At 35.3% G+C, this 22,068-nt stretch overlaps 3 protein-coding genes and 1 long non-coding RNA gene across 5 annotated transcripts in view; 2 read left to right on the forward strand and 2 right to left on the reverse strand.

The window, feature by feature from the left end:
* puc (dual specificity phosphatase puckered) overlaps window positions 1-8,490 on the forward strand; it is a 31,803-nt gene extending 23,313 nt beyond the window's left edge. The window contains exon 4 of the mRNA XM_073961314.1: window positions 5,916-8,490. Coding sequence (XP_073817415.1) covers window positions 5,916-6,736 — 821 coding nt within the window. The 3' untranslated portion in view covers window positions 6,737-8,490. The remainder of the gene's footprint in view (window positions 1-5,915) is intronic.
* LOC141389588 (uncharacterized) lies at window positions 156-14,438 on the reverse strand. Its single transcript, XR_012409115.1, has 3 exons — window positions 14,160-14,438; window positions 1,934-2,728; window positions 156-1,768 (listed from the first exon to the last, which is right to left on the reverse strand). It is a non-coding gene; the product is annotated as an uncharacterized lncRNA (long non-coding RNA).
* On the forward strand, window positions 11,606-13,436 carry Prim2 (DNA primase subunit 2). The gene is made up of 2 exons (XM_073964204.1): window positions 11,606-12,073; window positions 12,129-13,436. Exons 1-2 carry the CDS (start codon window positions 11,667-11,669, stop codon window positions 13,366-13,368), a joined length of 1,647 nt encoding a protein of 548 aa, XP_073820305.1. The 5' UTR covers window positions 11,606-11,666; the 3' UTR covers window positions 13,369-13,436.
* Window positions 14,439-17,607: 3,169 nt separating the features above from the next.
* Window positions 17,608-20,844, reverse strand: LOC141389589 (probable ATP-dependent RNA helicase DDX43). Of its 2 annotated transcripts, XM_073961316.1 has the most exons (7): window positions 20,641-20,844; window positions 19,269-20,573; window positions 19,049-19,203; window positions 18,549-18,784; window positions 18,345-18,485; window positions 18,184-18,284; window positions 17,608-18,121 (listed from the first exon to the last, which is right to left on the reverse strand). In XM_073961316.1, the coding sequence occupies exons 2-7, from the start codon at window positions 20,453-20,455 to the stop codon at window positions 17,803-17,805; spliced, it is 2,139 nt and encodes a 712-aa protein (XP_073817417.1). In that variant the 5' UTR covers window positions 20,456-20,573; window positions 20,641-20,844; the 3' UTR covers window positions 17,608-17,802. The 2 variants fall into 2 exon arrangements, with proteins under 2 accessions (XP_073817417.1, XP_073817416.1); XM_073961315.1 differs by lacking the exon at window positions 20,641-20,844 and having other exon boundaries at window positions 19,269-20,597.
* Window positions 20,845-22,068: the final 1,224 nt, after the last annotated feature.

Below are 22,068 nucleotides of genomic sequence, written 5' to 3' on the forward strand. Positions count from 1 at the left end.
CTCTATGACGCATTTCAGATTTTCCGACATGTCATAAAATCTATCTACTAAACGATTACAATCGTTTGCTGAGTCATTGATATTTCTTTTTTTCGGTTAAGATAACACTGGCGTTATTTTTTCCAACAATTGTGAAGGGCTACTTTGACAGAGATAAGATTAAACATCAAAGGTCACATATAAAAATAATAATGGCGGTGATAAGAATGAAAAAAAAGATGTTGTTGTAGGTATTTGTTATAGTGATTATTTTACTCAAAATATGAATAAATTCATTTAGTTATTTTTATGAAATTTAATTTTAGGTCGAAATTTCAATTAAATTTATTTTAAATATTTCCAAAATAAATACCAAAAATTATATAATGTGTGATCTCGTACACAAAAAACTGTAAAAATGTTAATGTCTGTTCCAGAACCTGCCAGAAGCTTCTACTTTTTACTACGATAACAATTTTTCTTTTATGATATCGAAAAAATAATACTGAAACAGACCATTATGAAGGAAAAATTTGTAAAAATATTTAAAAAAGTATATTCTTGCATGTTTTGGAACAATGCAAGTGTGTGGTGCTTGATTTTCTTATTTCTCCCTTAAAAAGGACATTTTACTTTTTTCCCAACTTGGCAACTCTGTGGGGTGTCACAAAATCAAATGAAGAGCACTTCAAATTGTTTTCAAGTGTTTATAAGCGAGTTATAGAATATAACGAGACCCCCAAGTCCCTTCTTTCTAACCTTTTAAATCTAAGTACACCCATCCATATTCATAAACAATCAACAAACACACTTTATCTCATAGGTACACACACCACACACTCGTGATAACAAATACCCAAACATATGCAACCCCAAGAAAATTTCCTCCCTATCACATCCCACTTTACCCCATTTTCTTCATTCATTCATAGTCAAACAGTAACAAAAGCAATAATAAGAAGAAATCATAATAATAACGAACGACGTGTGGTGTGTGTATGGGGTATATCTAAGGCATTTTGGTGCGAACGACATTTCTATAACAGAAGATAGACTAATATATACCTATAACAAAATGCGCCCAACCACCCGCCAATCTAGACGACTGCCCGTCTAACAGACCAACCAAACGACGGCCATTCACAAAATTCAACAACATCACTATGGTTGGATGGATGGTCGCTTGGTGGGTAGGTTGGTTGGTTGAATGGATGAATCATATTTTCGATTTTAGCTTTTTTTGAATTGTGTGTGTTGTATACCTATATTTCTTTTTTATTTTCATTTGAGCTTATTTTTTATTTTGTTTCCTATACACAAAGTATATTTATCAACAATCAACATCTTCTACACGTTTGTAAGCAAATACATACTATGTATGAACGTTTGTTTGTATGTAGCGCAATAGCAAAATATTTTTAAAAACCTCATCATTTAGCTCATTGCGCAGTGCTGCGCATGTTTATTCTATTACTCTTGTTACCCTGTAGTTTTTTCTTCTTCTTCACCTTCTCAATCTTGTTTGTTATAATTGTACTTAAATAGTTGCTTAAAGGTAAATTAATTATTGTAAATTACATTTATCGCAATTACAAATACCTTTGTTAAGAGTAAGGTGGTTGGCAGGGGTGGATGTGATTGGTTAGCGGCAAGCACAGAAACTATGCCTTATGTTTTCTCCATTAAAGTTGGTAAAACATTTTTTCTCTCCATGTAGAAAAGTGAGAGGGAATTACTATTGTCAAAGTTTTTACAGGGTTGGAAATGCTTAACTATTAACGAACTAATGCTTGGTTTACATTTACGAAATCCACTCGATTTCAACTGTCAATTCCTTTGCGTATACGTCAAATGAAAACTCATCCGAAATCCATTGGATTTCATTTGACGTTTAAGCAATGGAATTGACAGTTGAAATCGAGCGGATTTCGTAAATGTAAACCAAGCATAACACTGAAACGATTTTTACATTTAACATGTTTTATAAAATATGCGCCATTTAAGTTGTCAATTCCATAGAAAAGCTGTCAAATAAATTACGTAAATTCCCAAAACATCTGTTTTAAATGCCAGTGTAAAATGCGTTAACAAAATTAAGTTCAATAACTTAATGTGTTTTGCTAAATCTAGTAAATTTAATGCAATTGACAATTTAAATCTACTGGTGGTCGATATTTCCAGGGTTGGATATAATAATAATTGTTCCACAAACATACCAGAAGGGACATGGGAGACTTGTCCCATATCAATGAGTGCACCCCGATTCATATTAGCTCAATGATATGGGACCTATTGTTTATCGCCGAGTCCGAACAGCGTGTCTTACGAGACAGCTCTTGTAGAGAAGTTGTACATGGCTGAAATACTCGGAAATGTCGACAACATTACTGAGGGGTAATTTGCCACCGTTGAACATTTGATGTTGACTAGCCTGGGAATCGAACCAGGGCATTCAGCGTGCAAGGCGGGTGTGCATACCACTCCATACCATACCACATACCACCCAGGGTTGGTTATTAAAAACTTCAAAAAAGAGTAGAGTAATAGTACGTTTACATTTTACTAGATTTTGTACGTCCAGCTAATTTAATAGCACATTTACATTGTACTAGATTTAGTAAATCTGTATAAATAAATAAATCCAGATAATTTAAATTGTCCGTTCCATATATGTATGACAAATAAATCCTCGGAAAAAACCTTTAATGCAAACATGCTATAAATTCGGATAACGTTCTTTAAAAAAAGTCTCTTATATAATTGCCTTTGATTTGAATTTAGATTTTGAAAAATATGTCCCCTCAAGAATTGTGTTTTATCATCATTAATATGTATGAGTGGTAGTGTATAATGATTGTTTGAAAAGAATTTGTTATTTCAAAGTAGAAAAAAAAGCTAAAAAGAAATAATAAATATGTAGCGCAGTTGTATTTTGATAAGAATTGATGTTGTCATTTCAATTCAATTTGTCAGTAATCTTATCAGTTCAACATACACATAAAAGTAAAGGCCACAACAACATTACTATAGTGGTGATATACTTATAATAGTTTGTCGTGTGTCTTATAGAGGAGTCACTCGCCGCCAATACTACTACAAATAATTGAAGACTATGCCAAAATAAAACATACTCTGATGATAACACAATACCAACACTGATGATAACTCTAAAAAAAAATTATGTTTTCTTAATGCTAAAAACTATGAAATTTATGCTTTGCCCCCCATCAAAAAATAAAGTGAAGTTTGTTAAAGTGAAATCGTTAACAATTGTGAATGAACTTCTTCTACTTCTACTCTACATTACTTCTAGCATGCTATGAATCATTACACAAATTACACAGACTGTCTGTGACAGACAAATGGACAACAAACAGCAGTCTGTTTGGTATGACGAATACTTTGTTGGCATGATGATGAGAAGACGCGACCCCACGATATGTTTGAGGTTTCTTTTATTTTTTGTTTGTTTTGTCTAAAGGGGTCTAGAAAAGTACAACAAAAATACAAATATAAATTTAGTAAAAGAAGAATGAATTGAAATCAAAAGCAAACATACTATGAAGAAGAATGATGAAGCAGGTGCCAGATATATGTTATATATGTATGTACATATAGTGATGAAGATGTTGGTGGTGATGGTGGCGTTCAACGAACGAACGGCTGTGGTGTCTTTGTGACGAAAAAGCCATTATACCCAAAACACTTTATTTATAAATAGCCCCTGACTTGGTCACAGGATGGTGCTGCTGATGGTAGTGATGAGACAAGAAATTGCCATATGAATGTTGGTTGATGGTGATGATGATGACTCATACAAAATATTCAGGCTGTTTGGCTGGCTGACTGACTGGCTAGCTGTTGTTGGCACACAACATTTATTAATAACAACGACCCGTCCCCATCGTACAACCAACAAAATAAAATACAATAAATTGCGCCTGTTTCGTTTCGGACTGTGTTTTGACGTAAAAATAGCAACCAACGGCATTCAAAGGCAACACAAAAAAATGCCTGTAAACAAGACAAAACCAAAAATAATAATATTTATGTGTGCGCAAATATAAATTTTTGTTTTTTTTTTCTCTTACTTTGTATTAACGACCTTCAACTTGTGGATACCTACTACTGAAGTCGTCGTTGTAGTCGTCATTTCTTACTCCTTCTCCTTCCACATTAAATGCCTAAATGAAATTCAAATAAATCAACAATAGTAACCAATTTGGATAAAAGTGGGGGAGAGAAATAAAGTAGCAGCAGCGGCAGTGACAAGGAAGTTGTTGGTGGTGACACTGGGTAGGCAAATATTTGCAGGATGAATCATTTTTATTTTGCCATTTACAATGTTATTAGCCTTTAGCCCAGTTATAGTCATTTATAATAGATACATAGGGGTATACACAACATTTTGTTTTGGGAAATACGTTCTATAATGATTTTTTTTTTTCATGGAGAATTGAAATTGATATAATAAATCCATATTTATTATCGTTGTAATGGCGCTATCTCAGTTTTTTGCAATATATATTCACATGCCAAATAAATGTAGGTTGTGCACATCATCATATAAGTGTATGGTGTAAACGATCCTTAAGAAGTTGTATTGGTGCGTTGTTATTTATCACTGAATCTTGAATCTTGAAGAAAGTTAAATTCAGAACACAGAGTTCTATAAACACTATAAATAAACTCTTTTCTTCTTCTTCTTCTTCGAACAAACCTCTTCTACACTAAAGCTTATTATCATGATAAACAGTTTTATCTTGACTAATCGATGTAAACTGTATAGACATAACGGACAAAATAACTCAAGATAGAACAGTCAACGTCATAACAATCACTAATGTCGTAATTAATGTTACCAAGGCAATTGTTCTCTTTAAAAGGCGAGGAGGAAAATATAAAGAGGGATTTTTAATACCTAGGTTTATAAGTTGATAGTATAAATGGGAAATATGCTAAAAATAATATAGAGGAATTCTGTATAGATTCCATGTTATAATAAAGTTGTTTCTTACTCCAATTACTGTTAACACATTTCATTCCCTTCTCTCTTAAATGAGATGACGTCTAATTCAGGGATGGAAATTTGTAATTGTCAACTAATTATGTTTTGTTATTTGAACATCTGGACCTATAAGTTACAGAAAAATAATTAAAAATGAGATTCTTAATAGTTTTTATTGTATTCCCCAATAAATTATTACGTCAAGACTCTCTCTCTCTCTCTCTATGTAACTGAACCAAAGATGGGAATTCGTAACTGGTAACCAACTTTCTTTGGATATATAGGCATAATGAACTATAATAGTACGTTTAGATATAACCGGATTTAATAAACCCGCTGGGGCTAAATCCCAATTTCATTGCTTATATGTCTTTATAAAAAAGTTTAACCCGGCAAAAAGTTATACTATAAACACACTATAAGTTAAAGTTCAATAATTCAAAAATATTATTGAAATGATACGGCTGGGATCATCCTGCAAAGATCTTATATAATAAAACTTTTTTCTCCAATTAATCTCATGTCTCTAAACATGTTTTCTATGTCTTTGTATGATTTGAGAACGTATAACGTCTAACTCAGCGATGGAAATTCGTAATTGTTAACCAAAATGTGTTGAATTTTTTGCATCTCTGGAAATTCCATTCACCTGGACATACAGAAACTCAGGCAAATGTACCGCTTTGGTCTAATTTTCACCGAACTTTAGGCTTCTAAAAGATTCCAACAAAACGATAGGCGACGTTACGTAAATTGCTGTGAAGCTGAATGTGAAGCACATATACACACACTCAATCATTTGTTCAACAATGACCCTCCGACCTGTAGTGGAGGACTTAACCTAAAATCCAGACAAAATTACCTCCTAACCTAAAACTATTTTATTCCCTAAACTAATCCCAGTTTTCTTTCTATTTGTCTTTTGCAGAAGATGCCCGTAAAACTGGTTCCAGAGTTTTACTACATTGCCATGCGGGAATATCTCGCAGTGCCACAATTGCCATTGCCTATGTTATGCGCTATAAATCGCTATCATTGTTGGAAGCCTACAAGTTGGTAAAGGTGGCACGACCCATTATATCGCCCAATCTAAATTTTATGGGACAACTATTGGAGTTGGAGCAAAGTTTAAGGTTAAGCGGAGTTTTGGAACCCATATCGCCGAATTGTTCAACACCATCCTTACCAACACCAACATCTAGTCAAACGGAAGAAAATCAAAATGGAGGAGGAGAAACAAAAACCCAATTAACCCCACCAACAACAATTGTAACACCCACAAAATGTGATGATGACCTGCAAACAATGGATTTGGATGAATGTGATAGCGGTCACAGTAGTGGTGGCAGTAGTAATTGTTCATCAAGGCTTACCTCACCGCCCATAACACCCGAAGATGAAACACCCTGCACTTCAACATCAGCCGCCGGCTTGGCCTGTTCCTCGGCATCGTCATCTGCCTCGGCTTTATCATTATCATCACCTCCGGCAGCAACAAATCATTTAAGTGCTACCCGCCCTTCACGCTTCAAACGCAACTCACCAGCAAAACTAAGGCTTAATTTGCAATCAACGTATGCTCCCATACCCAAATCCTTATCCTGCATGACAATTCACAGTGCCGGCATAAGTCCCATATGTAAAGAAGCCCCAGCAACACCTTCATATGAAATTGCCACCACCACCAGCATGGGTTTTAGTAATACCAGTAGCAGCAGCAGCAACAACATCAGCAGTCATACTGATTGAAACTTTATCACTAATACAGCAGTTCCTGTTTGTTTATTGAAAGTAATTTACACTAAAAGAACCAGAAGGAAGCATAATATTTTGCATTGACATTTGCTGAATTCTCAACTAAAATACAAGGGATACAATTAACATAGCCACAGCAGAAGCAGCGTTGTTAACCAACCACAACACATTGTATGTGATAAAGAGCAAACAAAACCACACTATACACACAAAACCCAAGAGACGTATCAAACCTGGAATAAAAACGCCATGGGTAAAAGTTTTATCAGCCTAAGTGAGGAATTTTTGATGATAAGAATTCGTAAATACCAAAATGATGGCAGCAGTTTTGAACTTTTTTAACCACATATCCAAAATGTGAGTGCCTCCAGAAAAGTATCGTAACACTGTGGAGGTTTGTTTTCCCACTCCAGTCACAATGTGGAAGACCCCAATATCAATTGTATCCCCATTGTATAGATAGTGAGGGCAAGAAGTCATTTTTATATGGACAAAACTGTTTTAAGTTTTACATTAATTATTTTAGCATACGTAACTATAACGTACAACCTAGTATGTACAAAACCAAAACTATTTGGGAAAAAACTTCATTCAACACACATCACCCCGCAACAAACAAACAAGCTAGCCAGCCAGCCAACCTAACACTCTAATTAGAAAACCTAAACGTTCTTTAAATAGAAACAAAAAGGCCTAAAAACCCGCTAGATTTTAAACTTAATTGGTAAAGATACCAAGCAAACCTTATACAAATCGGAGGACATTGTTTATTTATTTCTATTAATTTTAGTTTCTAGTTATACGACTAATTTATAAAAAACAAACAAAACAAAAATATATAAAATAACACCCCACAAAAACACCCAAATTATTTTCTTTACAAATGATTGTGTATTATTTGTCTTATGTTATACAAAAAGTCAAAAAGCAATGGTGTGGTTCTGTTAAAAAAAAACTTTATAAATGAAGATCCGCTAAAAATCCAAATCCACTTATCACCCAAAAGTTTACATATTTACAACAGAGAAACATATATCACTTGATCCACTAAATTCCTTCTTCAAGAAAGTAATTACACACCTAAATGGAACATACACGTGATGTACCTACACACACGCATTGTTTTTATGTAAATATAACAAAAAATAAGTAAATACTTGTGCATATATCGTTTTATAAAAAGAAATACATATATATTTACACACATATTACTACCTGGAAACAATATAACAAATATATAACTACATACATATATATTCAAGAGTGCAGCGATATTTGTAAAACAAAATTTACATATATACATAATAATATGCATATACATAGATTAATAGTTGTTTATTTGTTTTTAAACAAATATTTAAACACTTAATAAAAATTTCCTGTGTAGCTAACAGTTTGTATGTAAAAACATATATTGAATTCTTTTTTTATTTAAATTTCCTTTTAACTGTCGATTGATTAGCTCTAACCACCAGAGATGGTGTTTAAAGTGTGGGGTTTAGAATTTGTTTATAAAAAAAAAACAACAATTGTATAAAAAAATTATACAACAAAAAAACTTGTAGTCCTTAAGTCATTCTATACATATAGTATACACAATAAGGCATATATACATATTATATGTACATATATATAAACACACACAAATGAAAATCTATGTTACCTACAGATGTATGTACTATTTGAAGAAGAAGAAAACATTGGAAAAATCAACTATTAAATGAGAACTATAAAATTAATACAAACAATTACTGGTTTTTTACTTGGAAACTGATTATGAGAATATACTATACCACCGACGTTAGTCATGGGTCGGCTCAGGAGGAACAAATTTGAAATATAGGGGTCGATTATCGATAGGAATTATCGTTGAGTGGCGTTGACAGTTGACATAATTACTTTATGTATGGCAACTTTCAACTGAAGTTGCGAATCTCAGTTGACGAAGCGGCTATTTTTCAGCAACCACCTATTTTCAGTTGCAGTGAACATTTTCGAAGAAACAAGTTGATTCTTTGCATCATTAATTAATTTTGTGTATCAAAACTATGGTGAAAATAATGGCAAAACACAGTTTGAAATATTAATTGATAAATTGAGTGCAAATCCAATGTGCACATGTGCGCATCCGACGACACCAGAGAATTTCGTTTTTGAATAAAAAAGATTTTTATTTTGTCTTTTTTCCTCCTCCGTCAACTTCGAAACGATCCAATTTTGACAATTTGTTTTCTATCAAGTGGACAATTTCCTTCAATACGTTCGACAATGTAGATTGAGTCATGCAATTGTAATCATTGCCATGGGACTTTTGGAAACTTTCAACAATGTAAACTGCGGCATCCTTTGAAAATCGAAAATACGTCTTAAACCTAAAATAATTACTGATTTTACAGATCTTTCCAACATGAGCATCAACTTACAGTGCAGATGGATATTCCAATGGATTCGACTTGTCCTTCAAATTTCTTCTAATAATAATAATTCCACTATACTTATTATTTTAAAATAGTTTTTGTATTAAATATTAAATATAGAATAGAATACTAAATATAGAGTTCACAAGTTTGCAAAAACACAGTGGCGATGCATAATAGACCCCATAGATTCTTACAGTTTCTGGACATGACAAATATTTCCATTTTCGGTAGAGAAATGTAACGAAATTTCCGAAAATTCGGCAACGGGTTCTTTGTACCGGATTGACGCGAAACGTTTCGGCCATCATGCTACACTGATTCCATCTAAGGAATATGACAATATCCGCTGCCAAGTCTACTGCCATACTGTACACAACTTACAGGGTTGAAATTACGCTCCCCCTAAACATATTCTGACTTCCGTATTGTATATTGCTTTGCAAATGACAAATAATATACAATGTTTTCATGAAATTGTTTCAATGAAACACTCTAGTGTGACCTTCGACAAACGAATCATCATGAATCATGGTTAACACATCATTGAGTCGAGTTGCATCTGTAGCGCTAGATAACTCTCTAATGGATAAACTGGTTCGGTCAAAATTTGGCCAGACATATGTAGATCAAGTCTCAAATCGCTTTGATTTCTTGGAACACTTGACATACAAGTTTTTTCCGAAGCAAGTCCATATGTCCTGAAAAATTTTAAAAGATGAGTATATTGGATAAATTTGGAATTCGTAATATTTTGACCAAATGTAATCTTAATTTGCATTAAGATGTGCATTTAATTTTCCCCTGACAGACTGTTTCTGCATTTATGAATCAGCTGATTGTTGGTTGACATGTATTTTGTTGTTGTTTGCACTGCAAATTTTTAGTTGCACTGCTGGAAAACAAAAAGAAATCGGTGATTTTCATTCATAATTTTACAACTGTTTATATAGTTGTCTGGACGAGGACATGGTAGAACAATATAAGGTAAGAGCAATACCCAGCTGACTGATCTGGGCTGTAATGTTATGGGTACTTTACACGGCATGAATTTTACATATGTTCTGTCACTTTCCATATACATTTTTTTATGCATGTTTCGCCTTTGGTTTTAGGAAGGCTCCTCAGACACATCGACTGTGGGGCGGCTTCGCTTTCCTCTAACTTATTTCCTCTTTCAAATGCAAGTTGTTTTTTTTTTCAAAGTTAAATTTTTTGTTCAAATCTTTGTATGGCTTTCATGACAAACGCTTAGCGTAGCCTTTGAAAGTTATGAGTTTGGTTCTGAACACTAACACGCCGTGACAACACTTTTTTTTTCATGTGTTTTTTCAAGGACGTGGGTTCGAACCCCAGCCTGGCTCAAGCAGATTTTTTTTTTTTTATTTGAAAATTTTGCCTGTTAGGCGAAGGTCATTTTTTATTAATTTTTTAATTAATTTCTCGTTAGAGACGAGCTTACTGACCAAGATGCTTTTTGAAAAAGGAAAGCCGACGATACGAACCCACACAATCACCACTGTGTGACATGCATGTTTCGCCTTTGGTTTTAGGAAGGCTCCTCAGACACATCGAACCAAACTCATAACTTTCAAAGGCTACGCTAAGCGTTTGTCATGAAAGCCATACAAAGATTTGAACAAAAAATTCAACTTTGTAAAAAAAAAAACAACTTGCATTTGAAAGAGGAAATAAGTTAGAGGATAGCGAAGCCGCCCCACAGTCGATGTGTCTGAGGAGCCTTCCTAAAACCAAAGGCGAAACATGCATGTCACACAGTGGTGATTGTGTGGGTTCGTATCGTCGGCTTTCCTTTTTCAAAAAGCATCTTGGTCAGTAAGCTCGTCTCTAACGAGAAATTAATAAAAAATGACCTTCGCCTAATAGGCAAAATTTTCAAATAGGAACAATTTTCCTTTACCGACCCTTCGCAGAAATAAATACAAAAATTTCCTTTAAATCGCAAGTTTTTTTAAGTAGCCGGCCTTCGGCCGCGGATTTAGGACTTGCTCCTATGGACAGGAGCGAATTTCGGCTACGCGAACAAACTTTTTTTAAATCGTAAATTTTTTCCCAAGTAAACAAAGGAATTTTCGGAACATCGGAGGCCTATATCTCGGTAAGTATACATTTCCCCAACAAAAGAAATACATCGTTGGAATCGGCATGAAAAGCACTATCTGTGGTAATTTTTTCATAATTTTCTGCGGTGGGTCGGTAAAGGAAAGATATGCCAAAAAAAATATATCATTCAGAAAAAAACTATTTTACGTAAAGGCTTCTTCTTTGTTCTACCATGGGACGAGGATTTATTTGGCGTATAGAATATCCGAATATCCAGTACAATGTAAACGTACTATTATTCCCAATTTATTCATTTAGTGAACCCAAGGCTCTTTTCAATGAATCGTTCAAATGAACAGTTTCGTTCGTCAAACGAATTCCCGCCAATTTTTGTAAACAAAACATTCACAGGTATTTGCAACAATTATTTTATTCGCAACACAATGGATTTTAGGCGGAAATCAAAGGCTCGTGTTGAACGAAAACCAGAATATGAAAATCTTGAGCAAAAATATAAACACAATGTGCTCCTTTATCGTATGCCACCCACTGAAGATATAAAAATACAAGAATTTGAGGATTTGGCATTGGAACGGCTGAAAGTGTTGCGTATATTGGAACAAGCCCAGGCGAAGGGTTTACGATTTCTATCGGACGATTGGAAGGAATATGTGCACGATGAGTTATCTCGCGAAGGATTGAAGGGTTATTTACGTTTGTGTACAAATGGTGGTAATACGGCTGCAAATAACATCACTAAACATGAGTTTGAGTTGCAGGCTCGTCGACGGGATTATATTTCTCATTTTATATTGCGTCTGGCCTATTGTCGCACACAGGAGCTTAAAAGGTACATGGTAAATAATAAAAGCTCTGATTTGTTATTAATATTATACACTTTGCAGCTGGTTTATTGCCCGTGAAATGGAGCTTTTCAAATATAAATTCTCAGCCATGACTCCGGCAGAAATAAAGCAATTCTTAGAGTTGCACAACTTGAATTATGTTCCCCTCTCTGCTGAGCAGAAAAATATTGTAAAAGATGGCCTAATCGAAAGTACAGTGGGTCAGAGTGTGGCGAAGATAGAAATGCTGGATTTTTACAAGGTTCCATTTACACAAGTCTTGGATTTGGTTAGATCAAGACGTTGTTATCTGAAAGATGGCCAAGCCTACGTAAATACTCACGATTTCATTTCAATTGTGGGAACTAAACAACTGGAGGAAATTGAACATGGCCTCAAGTCAGCTCAACGTTTGATACGTGAAGTTGAAACCGACGAACGTCTGTTTACGCTGCTCAAGTCACTACACACTTCCTACACTGGCAAAGACTATACCGTTGGAAAAGATGTAAAAGTGCCCATAGAATCTATTGATCAATTATCCAAAAAATCATTTCCTCTTTGTATGCGCTTGTGTCATGAACATCTACGTACTACACATCATCTCAAATATGACGGCCGTATGCAATATGGTCTGTTTTTGAAAGGTATTGGTGTAACACTTGAAGATGCAATACGTTTTTGGCGTGAAGAGCTTACGAAAAAAATGGATCCAGAAAAATTCGTTAAAAGTTATCAGTATAACATTGAGCATAACTATGGTAAAAAGGGTTCGTTGAAAGATTATGCGCCCTATTCTTGTGCCAAAATCATTCAAGAAAACGTTGTCCAAGGCAGTGCTAATGGTTGTCCCTTTAAATACTACGATCAGTCGACATTGAAACAAAAACTTGCTGCAGCCGGTTTGGGAACAGCTCACATCCAAGATGTGGCCAGTTTGGCGGCGAAACATCATTATCAATTGGCTTGTGCTAAATATTTTCAAGTTACACATGATACCAACGTGGAGGTTGCTATTAATCATCCAAATCATTATTATCTACAAAGTCAAGAACTTATGGGTAATAGAATAGAAAAGAAACCTACTGTTGGACCACGTAAAAATATGAAGAGCAATATAAGTGGCAGCCAACACACCCAAGATTATTCTTCGTACATGAATGCCGACGATGATGATGAACTCTGGAATATTGCTGATGAAACACAAAAAACATTCGAAAGTAGTACACAAAAACCTTCATCGAAAGTAAATGATATCGCTTGGGAAGATGATTTGGATTTAACGGCTATAGATTGTTAAGTTTTACTTGCTAAAAGTTATTAAGTATTGTAATCGATTTATATTTAAATACATATTTTTCTACTCTACATTTGTTATTATATCTATACTCATACCATGGAATTCAGGATAATTCCGAGTGTAGAGGTTGGGGTTCCTTGGACTGAGTCAAGAAAGATGTACACACTTTGAGCAGATATTACCTCTCTATGTCTCCTGTTCATCTTTATATTTTTTAATTGTGCATAATTATATAAATATGGCTGGGGAGCCAACAAGACGAAGTAAAATGAAGTGGAGATTTATAACATATTTTTGTTAGTTTTTTTTCTATTTAGGAATGTTTTGCTATGTAATACTAGTGTTTTGGCCTTTAATGCCCTCTTCTTAGGGTACCTTTCACATAAAAGTTCAACGTTTGTGCCTAAGTGCAGTTAAGGCTCTGTTCGATGATGGTTGTAAATGTACACCGATGGTGTTCGTTGTGGTCATATCTAGAACGATATTATTATTATTTCCGCGGAACATGCTTCCTGGTATACTGGTACAAAATTTATACGATGACCCACTGAAATGACTAGTGGGCGCGATATCTATCGAAAAGATATGACTCCCTAAATAAAATCCACTTTCATAATGGACGTCGGTCCATTCCTTCAAGTACCTCCTCCGCAACACTTTTTAACTTTAATCGTAATCATCATTTTTGTCGGCAAGTTTAAATGTCCAAAAGGGCCACAAAATTCTGAAAAGACCCCAGACATACGCTGAGGGTATATCTCTGTCGGGAAAGCCGACTTATACTTTTTTACTTGTTATACCCTCAGCCTTTAGGCTAAAGAGGGTATTTACACTTTGATACGACCAAAAATGTGCCTCATCGAAATAATGGTTTTAGACCCCAAGTATGTTTGTACGATATCCGTTTCAGACAATTTTGAGTAGATCTAGCAATGTCCGTCCGTCTGTCTGGCTGGCTGGTGCGCACGATAACTCTCGAACGGATCAATCGATTCGGTTCAAATTTTGGGTATCAAAATATTTTGTCCAGATTCGATTTAAGTTCGAAGATGGGCCATCTAGGTCCACTCCTTCAGGTACCTCCCCCACAAATGTTCAAAAATTGTCGCAAAACTTATGCGCACGATAACTCTTGTGGGGAATAACCGATTTGGTCCATACTTTGCACATCGTGTAATTTCTACCAAGCTTAGATGAGGCTCCAATATGGACTCAATTGGTCCACTCCCTCGGATACCTCCCACACAAAATTTCGGAAAAGTTCAGTTTAGGACCTGGTCTCGAATCGCTTTGATTTTTGTTTATGCAAGTTGTATTCGCTGTTCTCTATACGACGCTGTAAGTTTCATTAGGGGCAAGTCCATACTTCCTGAGAAAATAGCCTGAAAGTTACAAAAAACCCTATGACACCGTGTGTAGTGGTTAGAGGGCAAGATAACTCTCGAACGGATCTGCCGATTCGGCCCAAAAATTTGGCTTTCGTAATATTTTGTCCAAACTTAGCTCAAGTTCAAAGATGGATTATATGGGTCCACTCCTTCCGATACCTCCCCCACAAACCGATGTGGTCCATACTTTGCACATTATGAAATTTCTACCAGACTTAGATGAGGTTCCAATATGGACTCAATCGGTAAGCTCCTTCGAGTAACTCCCACACAAAATTTCGGAAAAGTTCAGTTTTGGACCTGCTCTCGAATCGCCTTGGTTTTTGTTGTAACATCTTGTATTCACTGTCCCCTATACGAAGGTACAAGTTTCCTCAGGGGCAAGTCCATACTTCCTGAAAAAATAGCCTGAAAGTTGAAAAACAAACCCTATGACACCATGTTTATGGGTGGAAGCGCAAGATAATTCTCGAACGGAAATGTCGATTCCGGCCAAAATTTGGCCTTCGTAATATTGTTTCAAAACTTACTTTAAGTTGGTAGATAAGCCATATCGGTCCACTCCTTCAGGTACCTACCCCACAAAAGTTCAAAAATATTCGGAAAAATTGTGCGCACGATAACTCTTGATGGGAGTGACCGATTTGGTCCATACTTTACACATTCTCATAATATCTACCAGATATAGATCAGGTTCGAATATGGACTATATTTGTCCACTCCATCCCATACCTCCCACACAAAATTTTGGATAAGTTCACTTTAAGACCTGCTATTGAATCAGTTTGATTTTTGTTGAAGCAACTTGCATTCGCTGCCTCAATTACGATGGTAAAAGTTGTTTCAGGGGCAAGTCCATACTTCTTGAGAAAACAGTCCGAAGGGTGTAAAAACCCCCTATGGCACCCCTGGTCTATGTCGGTCCATTCCTTTAAGTACGTTTTCCGCAAAAATTTTTGAACTTTAAACCTAATCAACATTTTTGTCGGTTCATACGACCAAATTTTTGAGACCCCCTAAATACATTAGTTTTTTGTGAAAAAAGTGTTTCAATTTGCACAGGCTGAGGGTATATCTCTGTCGACTGATACCTTTTTACTTGTTTTTGATTAATTTATCTAGTATGTTCTGAGACACACTTCACGCTTCAAGCATTTTGTTCACCCCATTTACTCCTGTTTTTTGCAAATTTTTTGGGGCTAATGGTAAGTTTACATTTACGAAATCCACTCGATTTCAACTGTCAATTCCATTGCTTAAACGTCAAATGAAATCCAATGGATTTCATATGAGTTTTCATTTGGCGTATAAGCAAAGGAATTGCGAGTTGAAATCGAGTAGATTTCGTAAATGTTAACCAAGCATAAGATTTATTAGGGTGTTTAAAAGGAATAGTACACCCTAGTCAGTCCATGAAATACTCGAAAAATAAACGTAAATGGGGTGAACAAAATGCTTAAGGCGTGAAGCGAGAAGCGAGAGGTGAAGTGTGTCTCAGAACCATGGCACAATTACCCAGGTAGTGGCATCGAAAAATTTTGAATATGTTATGTCAAAACAAATTACAACAAAAATAATTTTTTTATAAATGGATTTGACTTTTCATATTTGATCAGCTTTGCTGTGGTATCACACAAGCAATGCTCAGAACAGCAATGCTCAGAACATAACCATATATTGCTTTGTTCCAGAACCTGCAAGAAGCTACTTTTTACTACGATAACATTTGGTATGTTCCACAACTACAAGAATCTACTCATTTTTACTATTTTTTCCGATAACATAAAGAAAAAAATGTTATCGTAGTAAAAAATAGTAGCTTCTTGCAGGTTCTGGAACAGAGCAATTGTTTCCTTTATGTTATCGAATAAAATAGCAACAATTAGTAGATTCTTGCAGTACTGGAACAGACCATATATATTGAACCAAGGCATATTTATATAAGGTAGATGCATGAATTACAACAACTAACAAATTTACAAAAACAACATTGTTGTTATTGAAAATTAAATGTCAAAGAAAATATTGAATAATAGGAGCGTTCTAAAAATTGTCTCAGGAAAAACATAAATACATTTTGAAACCCCTCTAAAATAGAACAAATTTCAATCTAAATGCAAATATAAAGCATTCAGAACTGTCGTAACTCATTTTTACTACACGTTTAGGATGAAAAGAAATATGTGTTTTATGGTAGCAAATTTCGAAGTTTTAACTTTCATGAGTAGACCCTATCACATTTTGAAAACCAAATTTACAAAAGGTAAAAATACAGCTGATTGCCACTTCTACCTTCTATAAATGTGCCTTGTAAATATTAAAATGTCTGTTCCAGAACCTGCAAGAAGCTACTAATTTTTACTACGATAAAATTTTTTCCTATGATATCGAAAAAATAGTAAAAATTAATAGATTCTTGCAGTACAGGAACAGACCAAAAATTAGTAAATGCACTTTAAGTTCAGTTCGATTTTGTGACCTGATCTAAGGTATGTTGTCCGCGAAATTAACAGAAAAACAGATTACACATCTCACTTCTACAAGAAACTGTTTAGTTTATTTCTGAATTAATCCAAATGTGGTCAAAATTCCCCGTCCATGCTCGTCAATAGCTGTCTTCGTGAACTTGACAAGCAAGTCTAATGATTAATCGATAAGCCTTCAGAGTGAATAGAATAGTATTTACACCAGCATTTTGAAAAGGCATGTCGGATTACGAATCCAGTTGCGTCCTATTCAACCAAGAGCTTTTTCATCTACCCGTTCTTCTTCCATTACTTTCGGCCAACGTAAGCCTATTACATAAATTTTTGCCCGTTAAATCCCCCTACCTTATATAACTTTGCCATAATTGTGATCATAAAAAAAAATATATTTTATTTCATTTAATAAAATTCGAATTCAGGAAAATAAAAAAATAATAATAAAGTACAATGAGATAAGTAGTGTAATTCATGTTTAGTTATACGAAAGTAAATGAAAAAATGAGTCTAACTTTTTTTTACACAAAAATATACATATGTATATTATTTATGTATGTACATATTTAATAGCGATCACGGCGTCCACCGCGGTTACCGCCGCCGCCCCCATAATTATTACGGCCACCTTTCATACTATTGTATGTACGATTTTCCTCAGCACGACGTTCTTTGACTTTGGCAAAACGTTCAGCCATGTTACGCAATTCGCTTGGTACCTTTTGGCCAGCCTCTTCTAGGATATTAATCAATTCGGGGGCCATTGCCCAGTCGGAACGTGTTATATAGCTAATGGATGTACCGGTGCGACCAGCGCGTCCTGTGCGACCAACACGATGTACATATTCTTCAATGTTGCGTGGAAAATCGAAATTAATAACATGGCTAGAATGGAAACAACGAATTAATACCATACGCCAATTTTGTGTGTTTGGATATATGCTTACGTTATGTCTTCTATATCCAAGCCACGTGAAGCAATGTCTGTGGCTATCAGTATATTTACCTCACCAGAGGTAATATCAGCAATAGCTTGTTCTCGATCAGACTGAATTAAATGAAAGAGAAAGTTATAAAAATTATCTTAGCAAGTCCATGTCGTACTTACCTGATCACGAGAACCATGAATACATTGACAACGAAAACCATCAAGTGTTAGATCACTTGACAGATCATCGGCACGAACTTTTTTACCACAAAAAATGATAACTTTTTCATCAAAGGCCATACGCTTAACAAAACTTTTTACCTATACAGTATAAAATTGCAGTTACTACATATGGACATACATAGTATCCTAAAATGACCTTACCAAGTAAAATTTCTCATCCTCCTCAACGATTTCAATCAATTGTGTAACAGTATGGGTGGCAGCTAAATCTAGTGAACCAACACACACCTGTATTGGATTATTCATATAGCTTTCAGCTAAACGTCGTACACCGGCTGGCCAAGTGGCACTAGTCATAACGGTCTGTCGATCGGGGCGTATATCGAGTAATATTTTTCTTATTTGAGGTTCAAAACCCATGTCTAACATACGATCAGCTGGAAAGATATAAAAAATGCGTAAACAAGATTTATTAAAAAAAGTTAAAGTGGCTTAATTCCTTCTCATTTTTGTAGGTTAAATGACTAGAGATGAAGTGAAAAAAAACTAACTTATTAGCCTTTATGAGACCTGTCGCAAGATAATGAGACCCTCAATTCCGACTGATTACTTCACAAAAAAAGATTGAAATAGTCTTAAACGGGTGAAGCCATTACAATTAGCCAGCACAGTTCAACAAATTTGCTCGATAATGTACCTACCTTCATCTAAAACTAAATAGGTAATAGTTGCAATATCTATGACATTGGCTTGTATGAGATCATTCAAACGTCCAGGTGTGCAAATGATGATTTCAGCTCCATTCTCAACACTACCAATTTGATCGCGTCTGCTACCGCCACCATAAATACAAACTCTGTAAAAAGAAAAACAAAATCATGAAAGAATCTTTTAAAGCAACCAAAAAGTTTTTACACTTACGCTCTCATATTACGGAAAGAATATTTATTAACCTCTTTTTCAATTTGCAGTGCTAATTCACGAGTGGGTGCCATGACCAACACGTTTGGTCCGCCACGTTGCGAACGTGGTATACTTTGATATTCTGTGTGTATCATAGCTGGCAGTAGAAATGCTAAAGTTTTACCCGTGCCCGTTTGGGCAATACCTATTAAATCTTCACCTTTTAACAAAATTGGCCAAGCTTGGGCCTGGATTGGAGATGGTTTTTTAAAATCTTGTTTTTGTATTTCAGCCATAAGATCAGGATATGGACCGAAACAATGTTCAAATTTTGTAACTGGATTAGGAATGTCGTTAGGATCACCGTCCTTGGCAAATACACGACTCACTGTTGTATTGTTATTCTTCAAACGAATGCGCGCAACATCTTCGGGATTCATATTGGTCACATCGGGATGTTCTTTATAGAAATCTTTTCGCAATGGCGGACATTTTGCCCATCTTTTTTTACGCTCAGTTTCGGCTCTTTGATTTAATTTATCCCAATCGATAACGGCACCATTATTTGTGCCGGAGTCACTGTCATATGTATCATCCTTAATGGTGATTACGGAATCTTTGCCATAACTGTTGTTGTCATATGAACTACCTTGATAACGACTAGAACCGCCGCCTCCACCACCACTACCTCCACCATAACGGTTAGATGAAGAAGAACCATAAAAATCATTATTTCTCCTGGAACTATCATAGCCATCATTTTTTCTCGATGAATAATTATCACGATCACGACCACGTTCTCTATCCCGGCCATCGGAATCGCTCATTTTATTCTTTATCTCTTTCATGGCATCTTTTACATCTGACTCACTGTTGCCTGAAACAGTAACAGTTCCGCGATTCTTGTCAAGCTCCACCCGAACACTGTAATCTGATTCTAATTTCTGTATGTTCGATCCACCTCTTCCAATTATACGACCCACAGCATCTTGTCGTACATCAGTGGTGTCTTGATATTTTCGCGATGAGGATGACGATGATTTCTTGCGCCCATAATCATCGTCCCGGTCTCGGCCACCATCCCGACCACTTCTCCTGTAATCATTGTCCCGTTCATCCCCCCGTTCACTTCTCCAGGAACTTTTTTCACTTCGTTGAGTTGAATTTGGTTCACGTTGGTCGCAATCATCTTCCCAATCAGACATGGTAATTTTTTTATTAATATTAAATTTTCACGTTGTCATCAATTTGAAGCGTTGAAATTGCTGTTTGCTGTAATTCTTTTTATTCGTAGTAGTGTCGAGTCGAACGGTAAAATAAACGCTGAATGCAATTTTTTTGCAATATTAGTTATTAAGTGATGCCAGATGTATACTTCTTTGTACTTCACCTATGGATGTGTAATAATTCCTTTTGGCGGGAATGTCCCCATTATCGGTCCGAAGAAAGTATAGAAAATTAACGAACGAATTTGATGATATTAATAAATTTCTAATTACAAAGAACTGTGTTAAGTTTGTAGACTTCATCTAAATTCAACAACTGAAAGAATGGCCAAAAGAAACCCTAAATATGGCATCACTCACTTCTATCTAAATTAGAGTGGCCTAGTAACACGCCAGATTATAATGTTACCCAGCAAAAAGTTTGCATCCGCGGATGCAGTTCCCAGCAAAAAATTTTGGAAGTTGTGCGATTTCACAACATATATCGATGTAGTCCAACAGAGTTATAAAAAATGCACTCCGTTCGATAAATTTTATAAGCAGTTGCTGTAGAGATCCCTACAGAAAAAAACAGTTGGTTGATCCCTACACATTTCTTCGAAAGATAAACAAGAGTGTATACATTTCGAAGAATTTGTTATAAAATAAAGAAATAACAACCATGGTACAAATACACAGGTAGGCGCATCGGCAATTGTTGGTAACATAAGGTGTCAAAATTTGACTTCAATTCAATGCAGTTGACACATTATGTTACCATCAGCTGGCATGATAATGCTACCTGTGCTACCTGTATTATTGTACCATGATAACAACTTAAGTTGCGAACATTTTTGCCAAGGCCTACAGAAGGTCGGCCATTCAGAGTTGTGTTAACAACTGTTGACAACAAACATAATACATTTTACATTATTGTGATTTAAGATTCTTTGTATTTTACACTATGTTTACATTTACGAAATCCATTCGATTTCAACTGTCAATTCCATTGCTCAAACGTCAAATGAAATCCACTCGATTTCAGATGAGTTTTCATTTGACGTATTGGCAAAGGAATTGACAGTTGAAATCGAGTGGATTTCGTAAATGTAAACATAGAATTAGATCACAATAATGTGTTTGACAGGAAACATAACAATCAGCTGGGCTTATTGTCCGACTGTATAGACTGTAGCTCTGTTCCAGAACTAAAAAGTTTTTACAATTTTTACCACTTTTACACATTTTGTGTTCCCGTACACAAAATTTATATGAAAATCGTTTACGACTTTTACAACTTTTACGACTTTTACCACTTTATAAAGTACGGGAACAGGCCATGTGATTTTTGCGGTAGTCCATGTCGAAAGCTGAACTAGTGAAGGGAAGGCAACACAAAAAAACTTTAGGATGATGAAAGAAAATCAGATGCGCATGGATTAATTGGAGAACGGAGAAAGTAAACTCAAATGTGATTGAATTTAATGGAAACTTTTTTAATTTGTGTTTATATAATAAAGTTTTTTGTGGTCTTGTTTTACACAAATAATAAATGCATTTTATTTATTTTGGAATATTTCGCAATAGCTTGCATTTTTACTGCATTGGAAGCA

Source organism: Musca autumnalis, unplaced genomic scaffold, assembly GCF_047663935.1.
Source record: "Musca autumnalis isolate F117 unplaced genomic scaffold, ASM4766393v1 scaffold_1, whole genome shotgun sequence".
Taxonomy (NCBI): domain Eukaryota; kingdom Metazoa; phylum Arthropoda; class Insecta; order Diptera; family Muscidae; genus Musca; species Musca autumnalis.

Coding starts and splice junctions, on each gene's coding strand:
- Prim2 (XM_073964204.1), top strand. CDS start 11,667: ATGGATTTTAGGCGGAAATCAAAGGCTCGTGTTGAACGAAAACCAGAA. Junction 12,074..12,128: donor CGCACACAGGAGCTTAAAAG/GTACATGGTAAA, acceptor TACACTTTGCAG/CTGGTTTATTGCCCGTGAAA.
- LOC141389589 (XM_073961316.1), bottom strand. CDS start 20,455: ATGTCTGATTGGGAAGATGATTGCGACCAACGTGAACCAAATTCAACT. Junction 18,785..19,048: donor CTATTTAGTTTTAGATGAAG/GTAGGTACATTA, acceptor ATATCTTTCCAG/CTGATCGTATGTTAGACATG. Junction 18,285..18,344: donor TTCATGGTTCTCGTGATCAG/GTAAGTACGACA, acceptor CATTTAATTCAG/TCTGATCGAGAACAAGCTAT.